Consider the following 13,153-nt stretch of genomic DNA (forward strand, 5'->3'; position numbering starts at 1 on the left):
ATCACTTTGAAGTAGGCTTCTGTAGTAGCTTGCCATGCCTGGATTTGTCACTAATGGCATCCATGATTTAGATCATGGAGTAGAGTTTACTTACAAAATGAGCAGATGATGTCAGCTTGGGAGTAGAAGGGCGCCACAAAGGGTTTATATGAAGGTGTTTGTGATTGGGGTGAGCCAAGTGTTCGTGTGTGTTCATTTGACTTGACTCACCCAATGTTTGTTTGTTATACTATAGTAGCTCAGCCAGTGTATATAACCTTACTGTGTTGATTTTACTGAGTTGGATGGCCTCTTCCAACACAGTTTGTGATAATTCTCTATCCTGTAGTAAAATTACAGCACTGAAACCCAGAACTTGAGTGGGAGTGTTTGTTGCTGTAACAAAACAGTGTATCTGGATTTAGGGTCTTGGGGCATGGCTGAATTATACATATGGAAAGTAAAGAACATATTTGGAAAGTCCCAGGATTTTTCTCTCGTGCCAGAGGGGAGGGAAGGTTGGGCACTGTAGAGTACTGCTCTTTCAGGCTTCTAGGAGTGCCACCTCCTTATCTTTCCACCCTTGGCACAGCAACAGACCCAGCTGGGAACCTGACACTGGGTCTGCCTCCCTCTGCTTGGTCTCCATAGTGCAGCTAAAGCAGCTGGTTGGACTAAAAGCAGGTGCTCCTACAGCCCCTCTTCTCTTCCTGCATTTCTGTGAGCACAGTCCAGAACACACACTGCCATCCCAGTTGCTGTATGAGGTTCGGGAAGGATGGAGGGGCTGGGGATGGGGAAAAGCAATGCTTGAGGTCTTCAAGCTGTGAGTTATTGTTTGGCTTGTTGAAGATGTACAATAGGGAGAAAAAACTTCTATATCATTTTTGCTAGGTTGCTGGAGGAGTTAGCAGATCTTCCCTCAGCACCTCAAGCCTTTTTCCTTGCAGGATGTTGCCCTAATGTTTGTTTATTTGTAGTAGTTCCTTTCTGTCACAGAGAGAAAGTGCATGAGTAGGGAGGAGTGACCATATTTTTTAAGAGCTTTCGTAGAGTAAGATATGAAATGTGGAAATAATTAGCATCTGGGATGGTGTTAGAGAAGTCTGACATACTGCTTTGTTTTAAATTCCTGTGATAGAAAAGGATGTTTGTGTGCCGCGCTTTTGTATACACAACGCATTTCCCATAGTTGTCAGGTTATCGTGAAAGATTAATTTCCTGGCTCCCTTAGAGGTAAACACCAATATTTCACACCAGGTCAGTAATTTTTGCTAGTGATAGATTAATGCCTGAAACTCCTTTTGACATGTTCCCATCTGTTGGTGATGCCATAGTCTCTTACAGATGTGAAGCATAGTGAGGGGAAAAAGTTTTCGAGGTTATTTCTGCGGAGATGCTGCTCGCTGTTTCTGTGATCCCTGCTGCTGTTTCCGTGACTTCTTGGAGTAGGGCTCTTTCTCTTTGGGATCCTAGTAAATGTTTTTCTAGCAAAACTACAAATTAAACTGATGATAGATACACCTTAGCAGCAGAGACCTGGTACACCAGTGGTGTAATTGGAATGACAAGAATGCTGTGAATGTTTCACGCCCCATCTTCTGTCCCAAGTAGAGGGTGTTGGAAGAGCCACTTCTGGTAAGTGATAGCCTGAGAAAGGCAAGCCTTAGGCAGTCCCTTGGAAAGACTCTTAAATCCCATGAATTGAAACAACTGGAGGCACAGTAAACCTAGTTTCAGAGCTTTCTCTTGTTTGATTATAACTTCAAAAAGCTACCTGGGAGAAATTTCAAAGGCAAGTTCCTGTAGATGCAGGAATAGCTGTTCAAAGCTGGGAGATGAAACTTCTGTGCAGCGGTTTTTATAAGTGAGGAGACAATAGTGGAAAAGTGGGCTGCAGTCTGGCTGTATTGCAGTGAGAGTATATTCAACTGCTGTTTACTCTTCAGTGTTGCTAAAAGGTCACCTTAGGGGAAGACAACAAAGTCACCCCTGTAGTATCTGCATGAGAGAAGTGTTAGGAAGAGACTGCTACTCTCTGCTTTGCTCCATGGTTCAGGATGACAGAACTCTTTCCTGTGATAGAGATGGCTATCTTACTACACCTTCTATGTAGTCCTCTAACATGGAAGCCTTGCACAAATAGCCTCTCTAAAAGGCAGGATTTAATTGCAACGATAGTTCCACAGCAAAGGCTTCTTCTCTTATACATCCATATAATCCTTTACGTTTTTATCATACGTTCCTTTCTTTGACTTAATTTTACTCCTCTGTCAGAATTTTCAGATGTTCCCTCAAATACGCAGTCCAGGTTGCTCCGTCTGGGAGTAAGAGAAAGAGGAGGAGCTGCACCTGAGCAGTTGCTTCCCCTCTGAGCTCTGTGTAAATTACTCTACTTTTAGAGCATTCTTCCTCTTCAAATAATAGCTGTTATCTAACAAGTTGATGTAAAAATCCTGAACACCCTCCTCTTTCTCTTACTCCCAGGCGGAGCAACCTAGACTGCGTATTTGAGGGAACATCTGAAAATTCTGACAGAGGAGTAAAATTAAGTCAAAGAAAGTAATGTATGATAAAAATGTAAAGGATTATATGGATGTATAAGAGAAGAAGCCTTTGCTGTGGAACTATTGTTGCAATTAAATCCTGGTATTGGGCATTTATTTACCTAATTCTTTAATGCATCTTTATCAACATAATGCTGGGTTTCACTCTGTTTATTTCATTGTGTTTGTCTTAAAAATAAACAAGAGCAGTTATCCTCATTCTGTGCAGTGCCACTGCTTGCTGTCAAAGCTTCAAAGGGACACAAAACTAGAGAAAAGGGATAGCACTGAAAAAGCCTTGTTTTCTCCCCTGTGGATAGCAAGTTCTGTCCTCAGGTTCTTTGCATCCAGAAGCAGCCAAGCCCTGTGCAGGTTGTCCAGGTGAGCCCATATGCTTTCACAGATGCTCTACAGAGTTGTAGTTGAGTTAAATAACTAGTAAGTGATTTCTGTAGCTGTAAATGACATTACAGTGCATTTGATATATAATTACTGTCTTTTTTTTTTTCATGTTGGTGTTGTTTTTTCCTCTAGCAAGGAAGTATATTTCCTTAGTGTGTGTACTGTATAGATGAATCCAAGGGGAGAATGTGAGTAACCTCCACTGCAGTAGTTGTGCTTTCGCTAAGTGGATGTTTAGGCTCTTTTCTGGGATAAATTTAGTTAAAAGCAGTGTCCACTGTAGTCATTTGAGCATCCTCCTGTGACACTGTGAGAATTCTTTTCAGAGAGTAACAGCTTCAATCCTGATTTGTTTTCTGTACCTTTGGTTATTACTGGGGAAAGGGGCTAGTATAGTGTCAAGACATAACATGCAATAACTATACTCATAGTTGTTGATAATGGATCTCCTTGGAAAATACTACCACTTCTGAATAGTTGTTCTTATTAAAACAAAACAACTGGCAGTTCTAGATTGTATGGTGCTGTGCATGAAAATAGCATTGCAAGCTAGAATAGTAAGCACTGTGGAAAAAAACCCAAAAAGAACAAAACCCCCCACAATAAACTCCAAAAAAAAAGCAGAAAAGTTAAGAAAAATCCACATTGTATCTGATACAGATTCTAGTAAGGAGTGTCTCTTGTTCCTCCTCCCCCCCATAAAAATTAGTTCTATTGTAACAGAAATTGAAACATATTTACTTTTCTGTGAGATAAATAAAGCAGGAAAATGTCATCTTACAAATTCATTTGTCAGCCGTGATACATCGCTCTCGTCTGCAGTGACTGTGTTGCAGACCAGATGTCTTTTTACTCGACTATACAGTTTGTCATCTTGTTCTGCTGCTTGTGTGATTTTTGGTTTATTCTTTGTAAAGCAGCTGTGTCAGTTACTGTGGCCTGGGCAGGAGGAGGGATCCCTTCCCTTCATCCACTGGGAGGGACCAGCTGCTCCTTCCCTGACAATCACACCCGCCTGGGCACTGGTACAGTTGGCACTGGGGGATGTCGGCGCAAAGCTCGGGAGGTCCAGCTGACTGCCAGAAAGATGTTTACTAACGAAGGGCTGGCAGTGGCTTGTAGGCAGAGGAACTTGCTCTCTCCTATTAGTGGTATCTTGCAAGGAGAGGATTTGAAAACTAAGATGCTTGCGCTAAACTTCAAGAGTTCAAGGTAGGATGAGACCTAAATGAATGCAACTACTCTTATTTCTTTGCATGATACTTTTTCTACCCCTAGAGTAGCATTTAATTACATGACTGGCTTGTGAAGTTGTACTACTTCTTGTCAGACTCTTCTGAAGTTGTACTTTCTATTACAGGAGAAACTGAACCAAATGACAAGCTGAGATTTAGTCAAAGTGTAGTGATATTTTGCATGATGTAAGTAATAGTGCACAGTTTTCTGTGTTTAGGGTGTTGGCTGCACAGAAATAAGTCGAAAATAGGTAAATTACATTTGTCATTCCACCTAAGGAAGAAAATAATTGATTTTAGTTTGACATGTGCATAGTTTTTGAAATATTGGTAATATGAGTCCGTTCTCAAGTGCAGTAGTTCTGCTGTGAAACAAGCATGTTATCCACAGTATTCTTAGAAATTTAACAAAGTTGGAGAACCGATCGGATTAAAATAATATTTTCCCCATCTCTGAGTGCTATAGGCTTCAGTTTTTCTCTTTGAATAAGAGAAGCTCACTTTTTGGTGGATTTCTAGCTATCCTATTTAAGAGAAGCTCACTTTTTGGTGGATTTCTAGCTATCCTATTTAATCTTGTAGCATATTGCAAACTTCTGTTGAAAAGGCATATATTCACTGTGAAATACAACTTTTATTTTGTCATTATTGCCAAGCAGGAATAGAACAGAAATAGAAGAGAAATGAAGAGAAAAAGAAAAATAGTTTTAAAAGTAGTTATGGTAAAGAATAAATACACCAACCCCTTTACTAGCAATAAAAAGTAAGCTAAATAAGTATGGATTTTTTAAAATGTTGCAGTTTTGTCCCTGCATGAGAGACTCCAACTTTAATGTCCAAGAATACCTACACCCACTTAAGTCATTCAATAAGTATGCCAGTGGACATCAGAAAAAAATTGTGACTGGAGAACTAGAGAGAACTGGAAGAATGCCTTGACTTGAGCAATTAATATTGCTTTAAAAGTCTGCAGTTTTAGTTTGCTTTGTATGTTTGTATTTATGGTGGGGATTTTTTTTGTTTGTTTGTTTGTTTAGGTTGACCATGACCTCCCTGGGCAGCCTGTTCCAGTGCTCTGCCACCTCAGTGTTAAGTTCTTTCTCGTGTTGAGGTGGAACTTCTTGTGCTTTAGTTTATGGCCATTGCTACTTGCCCTGTACTGGGCACCACTGAAGAGGGTCTGGCACCATCCTCTTGGCACCACCTTTGAGATATTTATATGTATTAATGAGATCCCCTCTCAGTCTTCTCTTCCCCAGACTAAACAGGCCCAGCTGCCCCAGCCTCTCCTGAAAAGAGATGCTCCAGACCCCTCGTTGTCTTTGTGGCCTCCGCTGCACCCTCTCCAGTAGCTCCTTGTCTTTCTTGTATTGAGGAGCCCAGAACCAGACAAAGCACTCCAGATGTGGCCTCACTAGGGCAGAGTAGAGGGGGAGGATCACCTCCCTCGACCTGCTGGCCACACTCTTCCTGATGTACCCCAGGATCTCATTGGCCCTCCTGGCTGCAAGGCCACACTGCCAGCTCATGATCAGATTGTCACCCAATAAGCCTCCAGGTCCTTCTCTGCAGAGCTGCCCTCTAGTAGGTCAGCCCCCAGCCTTTGCAGGTACTTGGGGTTATTCCTCCCCAGGTGCAGGACCCTACACTTGACCTTGTTGAACCTCATTAGGTTTCTCTCTGCCCAACTCTGCAGCCTAACAAGGTCCCACTTAATGGCAGCACAGCCTTCAGGTGTATCAGCCACTGCCCCCAGTTTCACATCATCAGCCATCAAGTGGCCTCAGGTTGTGCTGGGGGAGGTTTAGATTGCATATTAGGAAATATTTTGTCATAGAGAAGGTTGTCAGGAATTGGAAGAGACAGCCCAGAGAAGTGGTTACCTTCAATCACCATTGCTGGAGGTATTGAAAAGAAGTGTAGATGTGGCACTTGGGGATATGGTTTAGTGGTGGACTTAGCAGTGCTGGGTTAACAGTTGGACTTGGGGATCTTAAGGGTCTTTTCCATCCTAAATGGTTCTGTGATTCTGTGCTGTATGGTTTGCAGCAGCTGATTCCAGTGGAACCCAGTGGATGTCTCTGGACTATCCTAATTTCAGTGTAGGGGAACCTCATCTAGGAAAAGTCATCTCAAGAAGTGTCCATTAAATACTGTGTTCACGGTGCCCAGGTTCCTCACTGTTTATGGAGAGGCCTTTGCCTAGGGATGTGTAGGGAATGGTCAAGTTCAGGAGCTTCCTGTTGGGTTTAAACAGACAATGGAATAATGTAGTATTTGGAAGAGATAGGTTACTGTCTAAAATGCAGTAGTGTTGTTTCTGCAAGTACTTCTGCTGCTTTTCCATTCATCTCTGGCCTGAACTGCTAATTATAAGGTCTTGGGCTGTTTTGTTTTGCACTTAGGAATACTATGAACACGCAGCTTAAGACATTAATTTACTTCCTATTGCTTTAGAAATAAACAAGCATTTGTGCCCAGGGTTTAATGCTGATTTAAATGCTGATACGCTGCTGTTTTTGTTGCCGTCTTTCTGACTAGATGGTAGCAGAGAGAGGAATTTTATTACATCAGCCAAACATGTACTGGTAGGATCACTTTGTTGTTTTTCTTATCCATGTTGTTAGAAACAAGGGCAGCTCTATGGAGACAAATTTTACAGGTAATGGGCTTCTGCTTACTGCTCTTTCATATGCAAATTTCCTAAAGGCAGAAGAAATGTTCTGCTTTTGGGTATATAAATGGCTGTTTTACATGGCTGGAGGAACTCCATGCTTTAGATTGCTGTTGGGAAGAAAAATCACTGCAACCACCACCACAGATGGGGATCTGCTTTGTGTAATACCACTGTCCTTTAAAACAAAATCGGTGGCTTTTTTAGCTAAATATCAAAACTGAGTTTAGACTCGCTATTGTCATTGCTGAACTTGCTGTGTGGGGCTACAGTGCTTTGTGCATGGCCTTGCTGCTGGGATGTACAGGCTCTCTTGTTCCAAGTTCCCTTCCCCATCTTCACCACCGCACATCCCCACCCCCTGATTCAAAGAAACCTTTGAACAATCTGAAAGGCACTTTTATTATGGCCGGGGAATGCAAAGGGGCAGGTGTTTTCCCCAGTGCACTCCACTGAGCAAAGGAATACCATAGCTTTTTATACAGTTTGAAAGTAGCAAGTTTAAAATTACCTATACACACACTCTTTTTGCAGTCTGCCTTATCTAAATAGACACTTAGTTTTACCTCCTATTCTTACCATTATAGAGTAGTTACATAAAGTTTTATCATTTCAAACAGTTTCAGGTTCCCCACCCCTCTCTACGTACTAAAAAGCCTTCCCTATTCTCTAAGCTATTTTATCTTAATTGCCCACAGTTTGGGCAGAAACTTTTAAGCAGTTTTACATTTTACAAAGTCACACTTACATAGCTAAATAGCTAAATTTGATTTCATTTTCTGTTTCACCCCCACTACTTGGAAAGGCGAACGGACCAAAGCACTCTTCCCCATTCCTAATAACAGCTCATTGTTTCATTATTGATTCTAATGCAGTAACTTTTCTAGGAAGGCTTTTTTTACTTTGCTTGTTTACTGTGAATGCATGAGCCACCCTCTGGAACACTACTTTTTTCCTACACATTTATTGATGTCTGCGTGCCAGCCAAGCACACACACTTGTCTCTTCAGATCCCAGACGTTTTTTTACTTTTTTGTTTGTTTTTCTCTGTGTGTGCCCACTCTCCTCTCACCCCCTCGCCCCTTTTTTTTAATTTATCAGGAGCTTCTTAGCAGCATTTCCTCTCCTGAATTGCATGGTTTAGTCATTGCCACGCAGGTCAGGTTGGCAAACTAAAATTTCAGTTCTGCTCTATTCTCAATGGGCTATAACTAGTACTCTGTTTGTCCTATTAATCCAAATCAGTTTATATAGGCCTTCTGAAACCAAACCAAAACAAGAAAACCAGCATTCAGAGGTGCTCAAGATATTTTGCCATGAAACATATCAAGAATTCGATTAGAATTTGCTCTTCAAGAATATTTTGGAAGCAAATAGCCTGTTCTGTTTTGGTTTGGGTTTTTTAACCAGTTGTTACCCATCTTTATAGTACTGTGCATATTTTTCCTGACACTGCATAGGTTAGTTGGTTTATAAGCTTCTCGTGTAATGCTCAGATTGATTTCTCCATTTTGGATGATTTTGCTGAGGTGCGAATGTTTCTGAGATATTTCAATTCTTCAGCGTGTTCAAAACCAGAACAATGTTTCAGTTCTTGCTTTTCTTCATTATATTTTTCAGCTGTAGGTGTTTATAGCAGAATTGAGGTTTGCAGGATAATAGGAGTTTGCTTATCTGCTGTGTTGCCAGTTCAGCAGGTGTGATTACCACTAATCTGGTGAATTTTAATTTCACCTGATGTGATCTGCTGTGTTTACAGTATATGTGTAAGGGTAACATTGAAAACCAGAATTTTTAATCCATAAGTCCATAACCTGTTAACTTACTAGGCATAATTGTCCTGTAAATGAGTGTTCCAAAAATACATGTCAATGGAGACATTTCTCTTATTTTTGTCATCTTTTATGTCTGTTCCAGACAAGCTGGGACTTTGCTTCTGCCTACCAGGATTTTTGTGTTACATGTATTTTTGTCTCCTCAGTTACCACATTTCTCTGGCAAATAGTGTCCTTTGCCCTCCTTGAAGGAAAGGAAGAATTGTATGTCCAAAGCTAGTTCAGACTTCGTGGCAGTCAGAGCTGGATTGCCAGCTTTGAGACCACATTGGAACAAGTCAGGGGAGTGGAAAAAATGCCGTAGTGGTGTGATTGCACAAGCATGAGCAAGTAATTTCTTGGAGCCTGAATGTCTATGAATGAACCACCTGAACGTGCTATTGCAGGTGTCTCCTTTCTAACACAATACCTGTGTAGAACCAGTACTTTGATCTTTACTGTAACCTGTGGTTAGGGTTAATGAAACATGGCAAGATACATTTATGTTCTGGAGTGACCATTCCTCATCTTGTAAAGCAGAAAGGCTTCTTTTACACATGAAGAATTTTCTTTGGTCCTCAGCCCTACAATGGCAATATATTTTGCCTGGCACAAATTATTTAAAACCTCTTCCTGGTACAAATATTACCTTTTTTTTTTTTTTTTCCAACCCGAGGAGATACCGTGGAGTGAGAACAGTTTGAGGTATGGAGTTTTAGACTTCCTTGATGGCTAGCAAACCCAAACTGGTTTTTGGAGATTAGGTCTGTGTTTATATGCAGATGAGGTGGTTTAAGACTTTGCATTGAAATTCAGAGATGAAGCTGTGTAGAACCCAGCAGTTAAATGTGGATTTTGGGTAGCCTTAGGGTTGGACTGTATTTCTTGGTATTGTTTTGTGAAGAGATGAAGGACTGTCTATACTGTTATAGGTACCTCAAAGATGAGGTTTTCTGCACAACCGACTTGGATGTTGATGCAATATTTATTGCATCCTATTTGGCTTCTGAAAAATCGAAATTACTCATTCAATTTCCCTGACCTTTTTCAAAAGCTGCTTTTAAACAAGTGGTGGATGTACCTATTCAAATGCTTACAATGCAGATTTACCTTTAGGTTCTCATGGTTGTGTGTGGTAGTTCAAGACAAAATAAGAATTCATCTTTCATTTTAGTTGAAAAAGATGTAGAGTAAAATATACAGAGGCAGAAACCTTAAATGAATATGTGTGGTCAGTCTAAAGAGCCTATATTTGAGCTTTCTGGCAGTTTGCTTTGTGAGCATTTGCAATTCTGCAGGTTGATTATCAGTTCATTACTGATGAAAGTGGAAGTCTTGTTAAAGTCTTCCTTAAAGAAAAGCAGTACTGAGAATTAGGTTGGTGATGGTGGCAGATCGTAATGGGTGCTAAATGAAGATGTAGGAAGCAAATTTATCATCATCCAGCCAAAAATCCCATTCTAGGTGCAATGTGGACAGATTTGTTCTTCGTAGGAAAAAGCAACCCTCATGTTTACTTCCTTTTACACTGTTTCATCTTTGCTCTCTGTAACAAACTTGTTACTCCTTTCTGTTCCACCAAGTTAGGAGTTTTGAACACCATCCCCAGATATCTATGAACAACGATTATAATCACATCCTTTGCCTCCACGTGTGCATCAGGACTCCTTCATGCTGGGCAGCTGTTGTTCTGTGCTGTTGCACTAAAAAATTATGTTGAAGTAGGCTCTTCAGTCGTAAGGGCAAAACGGATGGTGGGTCTGCACTTGAGATGTTGAAGTTGTCCGTGCTTTTTGTGTACAGAAATAGAAAAGAAGAAAATTGATGAAACTTGAACTGTGGTTTGGAGAAGTACTACACATTATTTTCAGCTGTGGTGGGATTCAATACTTTGGTTTACAGGCTGTATTTTTCAGAGGTGGCCGAAGAAATGTTTGGAGCGTGGAAATATTTTGTTATAGTATTACAAGTAATTTTTGGAAATTTTGTGGTTATTAATTAAAGCATTAGAAAATACAATGAAAGGATTATCTTCTAGTCGTAAGCTCCTACACTAGTAAGTCAAGAAAAGAATAGGCCATTTACAGAAATCAAAAGCAGTTCTTTATTTCCTTATTTGAACCAAATGAAGTTCAAAAAGTTGATAGAACTAAAGGTCATTTTCATTTAAGTTAATACTAAATAAGAAATATGTGCATTATTAGTCTTTAGCAGACATCTTTCATCCATTCCTGCAGCATAGGTCAAAAGTATCACTGTTATTTAATTGTTGTCCTTTTACACTGAATATAAAACATTAACCTTCAGGAGAGTACAAACCACAGGAAATCTATTCTATCAGCACTTGCTATTATGTGTCATTATCATGAATAATTTGTGGGAAATGGACCTGCAAAGAAGACTGATAGTCCCTGTTTTATATCTTTTATCTTTCTGACTAACCAGTTACTAAAGTTCTTCATATTTGTTGAAGCATAAAGAATTTTTGTTTGCAGGGATTTCAAGGCATTAAGGTCAGATTGAGCATAAAATAGCATTTCTAATGTTGCAAATAACAAAGGAATTGTATCTGTAACTGTCATCTGAGTTCAGAGAACAGGAAAAACATGTCCTGAATTAGGATAGCAAGCCTTTTATTTTCTTTTCTTTTTTTGTCCTTTCTTTTTCTTTCTTTTTTTTTTTATTTTATTATTTTTATTCTTAGAGGTGTTAAAGCAAAAAAATAACTGCACTGAATTCTCAGGTTTGGACACTACCTGTGATCTGAGATACCTCTGTAAGCATCTCTTCAACATGTAGAAACAAACCAGTATTTCATTAGGTTGGCCTCTGCACTCTTATATTCTTCTAAGAAAGGGAAGTTTAAACTTTTAGGTGAAGGAACTTTTAGGTTCCTTGAGATAAGTTTTAAATTATTTCAGTGTGAAAGAAAAGAAAAGCACACACCAAAAATCATGACCCTGAAATAATAGTGTGACCTTGCAAATTTTGGCCTGAAATAGTTCCTGTTTTGGCCAGATGACCAGCTGTTTAACAAGATGGAAACATAGTATGGGAATAGGCACTTTTATTACTAGGGCAGCACACTGGATTTGTTTCAAGCCCTGTTCTTACAGGGACCAGAGGATATTCCCCAAACGAGGGTGTACTAGTTCAGTCTGTCAGGGAGAGCTCTTGGCATCCTTTTCAGCAACACAGCTTCCTTGTGCATGATTTTCTTTGTGTGTACATAGCTGTTTTGTTTGGTGGTGGTGGAATGGCAGGAAGTAGTTGTGTTCTTCGCCTCCCCTCCTGCTGATGTTTTTGTCTACAAAGAGAATTTTTTATTCCTGCTCAGTTCTAAGCACAAATGGATGTGTATCTAGCCAGTAACAGCTCTCTATTGTTTCCTTTGAAGACCAGACAATGTCCTTTTGAATAGTGCATATCGATGATCATCTTCAGAATGTTAGTATTAACTACATGGCTAGGGAATCTGAAATTAAGGAAAGAAATAACAGACCTAGTGTGGAGGGAAATAGCAGGTGTGGAATTTACTGATAGTAATGGACTTCTGTGATTCATTATAACAAGAAGACTTTAATTTCATTTTTCTAAGATAGTTGGGGTGGAGATATATGCTGGTGTCCCATTATAATCTGCAAAGAAAGAAGTTGATTCCTGTTTCACTGCTAAGCTGCTGATGTAATACCAGTACAGTGCCTGGAGAGACACTTGTGACTGTAATTATGAAGCAGATAATTACCTAGCTGCTTATTTAAATAACACCCTTTTGGAACTAGATGCACAGCTTGGACCTGTAATAGTTATTGTGAAAATGAGCATGTCTCATCCAGCTTCTGCCTGTCTATACTTTTTTTTCTTCACAAATGTTTTGATAGCTCTAGTAGTACTACCCATACATTATCATACCCTAACTTGTGTTAATGATTAGTGTGCATGTTGTGTTTTTCTTGCAGTGTCTGTTTTTGAGCTTTGTAAATTGTTGGTATTTTCTGTAGCATAATTTATGATCACTTTTCCAACAGCTTCCACTAACAGTAGGAAAACTTTAAAATATTTTGAAGCGTAGAAGTTACTTCTTGGACTAACTCCTGTGAAGCTTCTTCAGAATCTCTTGCATTCATCTTATGGGATTCTCAGATAAATTTAACAGAAAAGTGAAGAACTTGGTGAATGGCTTTATATCAGAGATGCTGAAATAGGTCAGCCTCACTTATGCTCATGGGGAAATGTGCAGCCATCTGACAGCCAGTGGAAGAAAACAAAGGACTTTCAAAGTAAGGATGCTTGTGCTTTGCCTTCACTGCTTGCTCCCTTGCTCTTCTGGTGGAGACACTTCTGCTTCTACCACTAAGAGAAAAGGATAATGTGTGTTACAAGAGCAGTGTTTTGATTGTCACTGTCTTTGTGCGTGTCTGAAATCTATTCACTGAGTGTCTTATTTTAGTTTTGGTCCATACATATCACAGCTGCCATTAATTCACATTTGTATCTCCAGAA

The 13,153-nt window shown here is 39.8% G+C and overlaps 1 protein-coding gene across 8 annotated transcripts in view; it reads left to right on the forward strand.

Moving 5' to 3' along the window:
• WDFY3 (WD repeat and FYVE domain containing 3) overlaps positions 1 to 13,153 on the forward strand; it is a 167,738-nt gene that overhangs the window by 36,507 nt on the left and 118,078 nt on the right. For 6 of the 8 annotated variants that reach the window (XM_032685022.1, XM_032685021.1, XM_032685024.1 and 3 more), the window contains exon 1: positions 4,032 to 4,139. The exons of 1 other annotated variant lie outside the window; for it this stretch is intronic. In XM_032685022.1, coding sequence (XP_032540913.1) covers positions 4,111 to 4,139 — 29 coding nt within the window. In that variant the 5' untranslated portion in view covers positions 4,032 to 4,110. Of the gene's footprint in view, positions 1 to 4,030; positions 4,140 to 13,153 lie in introns of those variants that run through there. One more of the 8 variants, XM_032685019.1, reaches the window with a different exon arrangement.

This window comes from Chiroxiphia lanceolata, chromosome 4 (genome assembly GCF_009829145.1).
Source record: "Chiroxiphia lanceolata isolate bChiLan1 chromosome 4, bChiLan1.pri, whole genome shotgun sequence".
Classification (NCBI taxonomy): domain Eukaryota; kingdom Metazoa; phylum Chordata; class Aves; order Passeriformes; family Pipridae; genus Chiroxiphia; species Chiroxiphia lanceolata.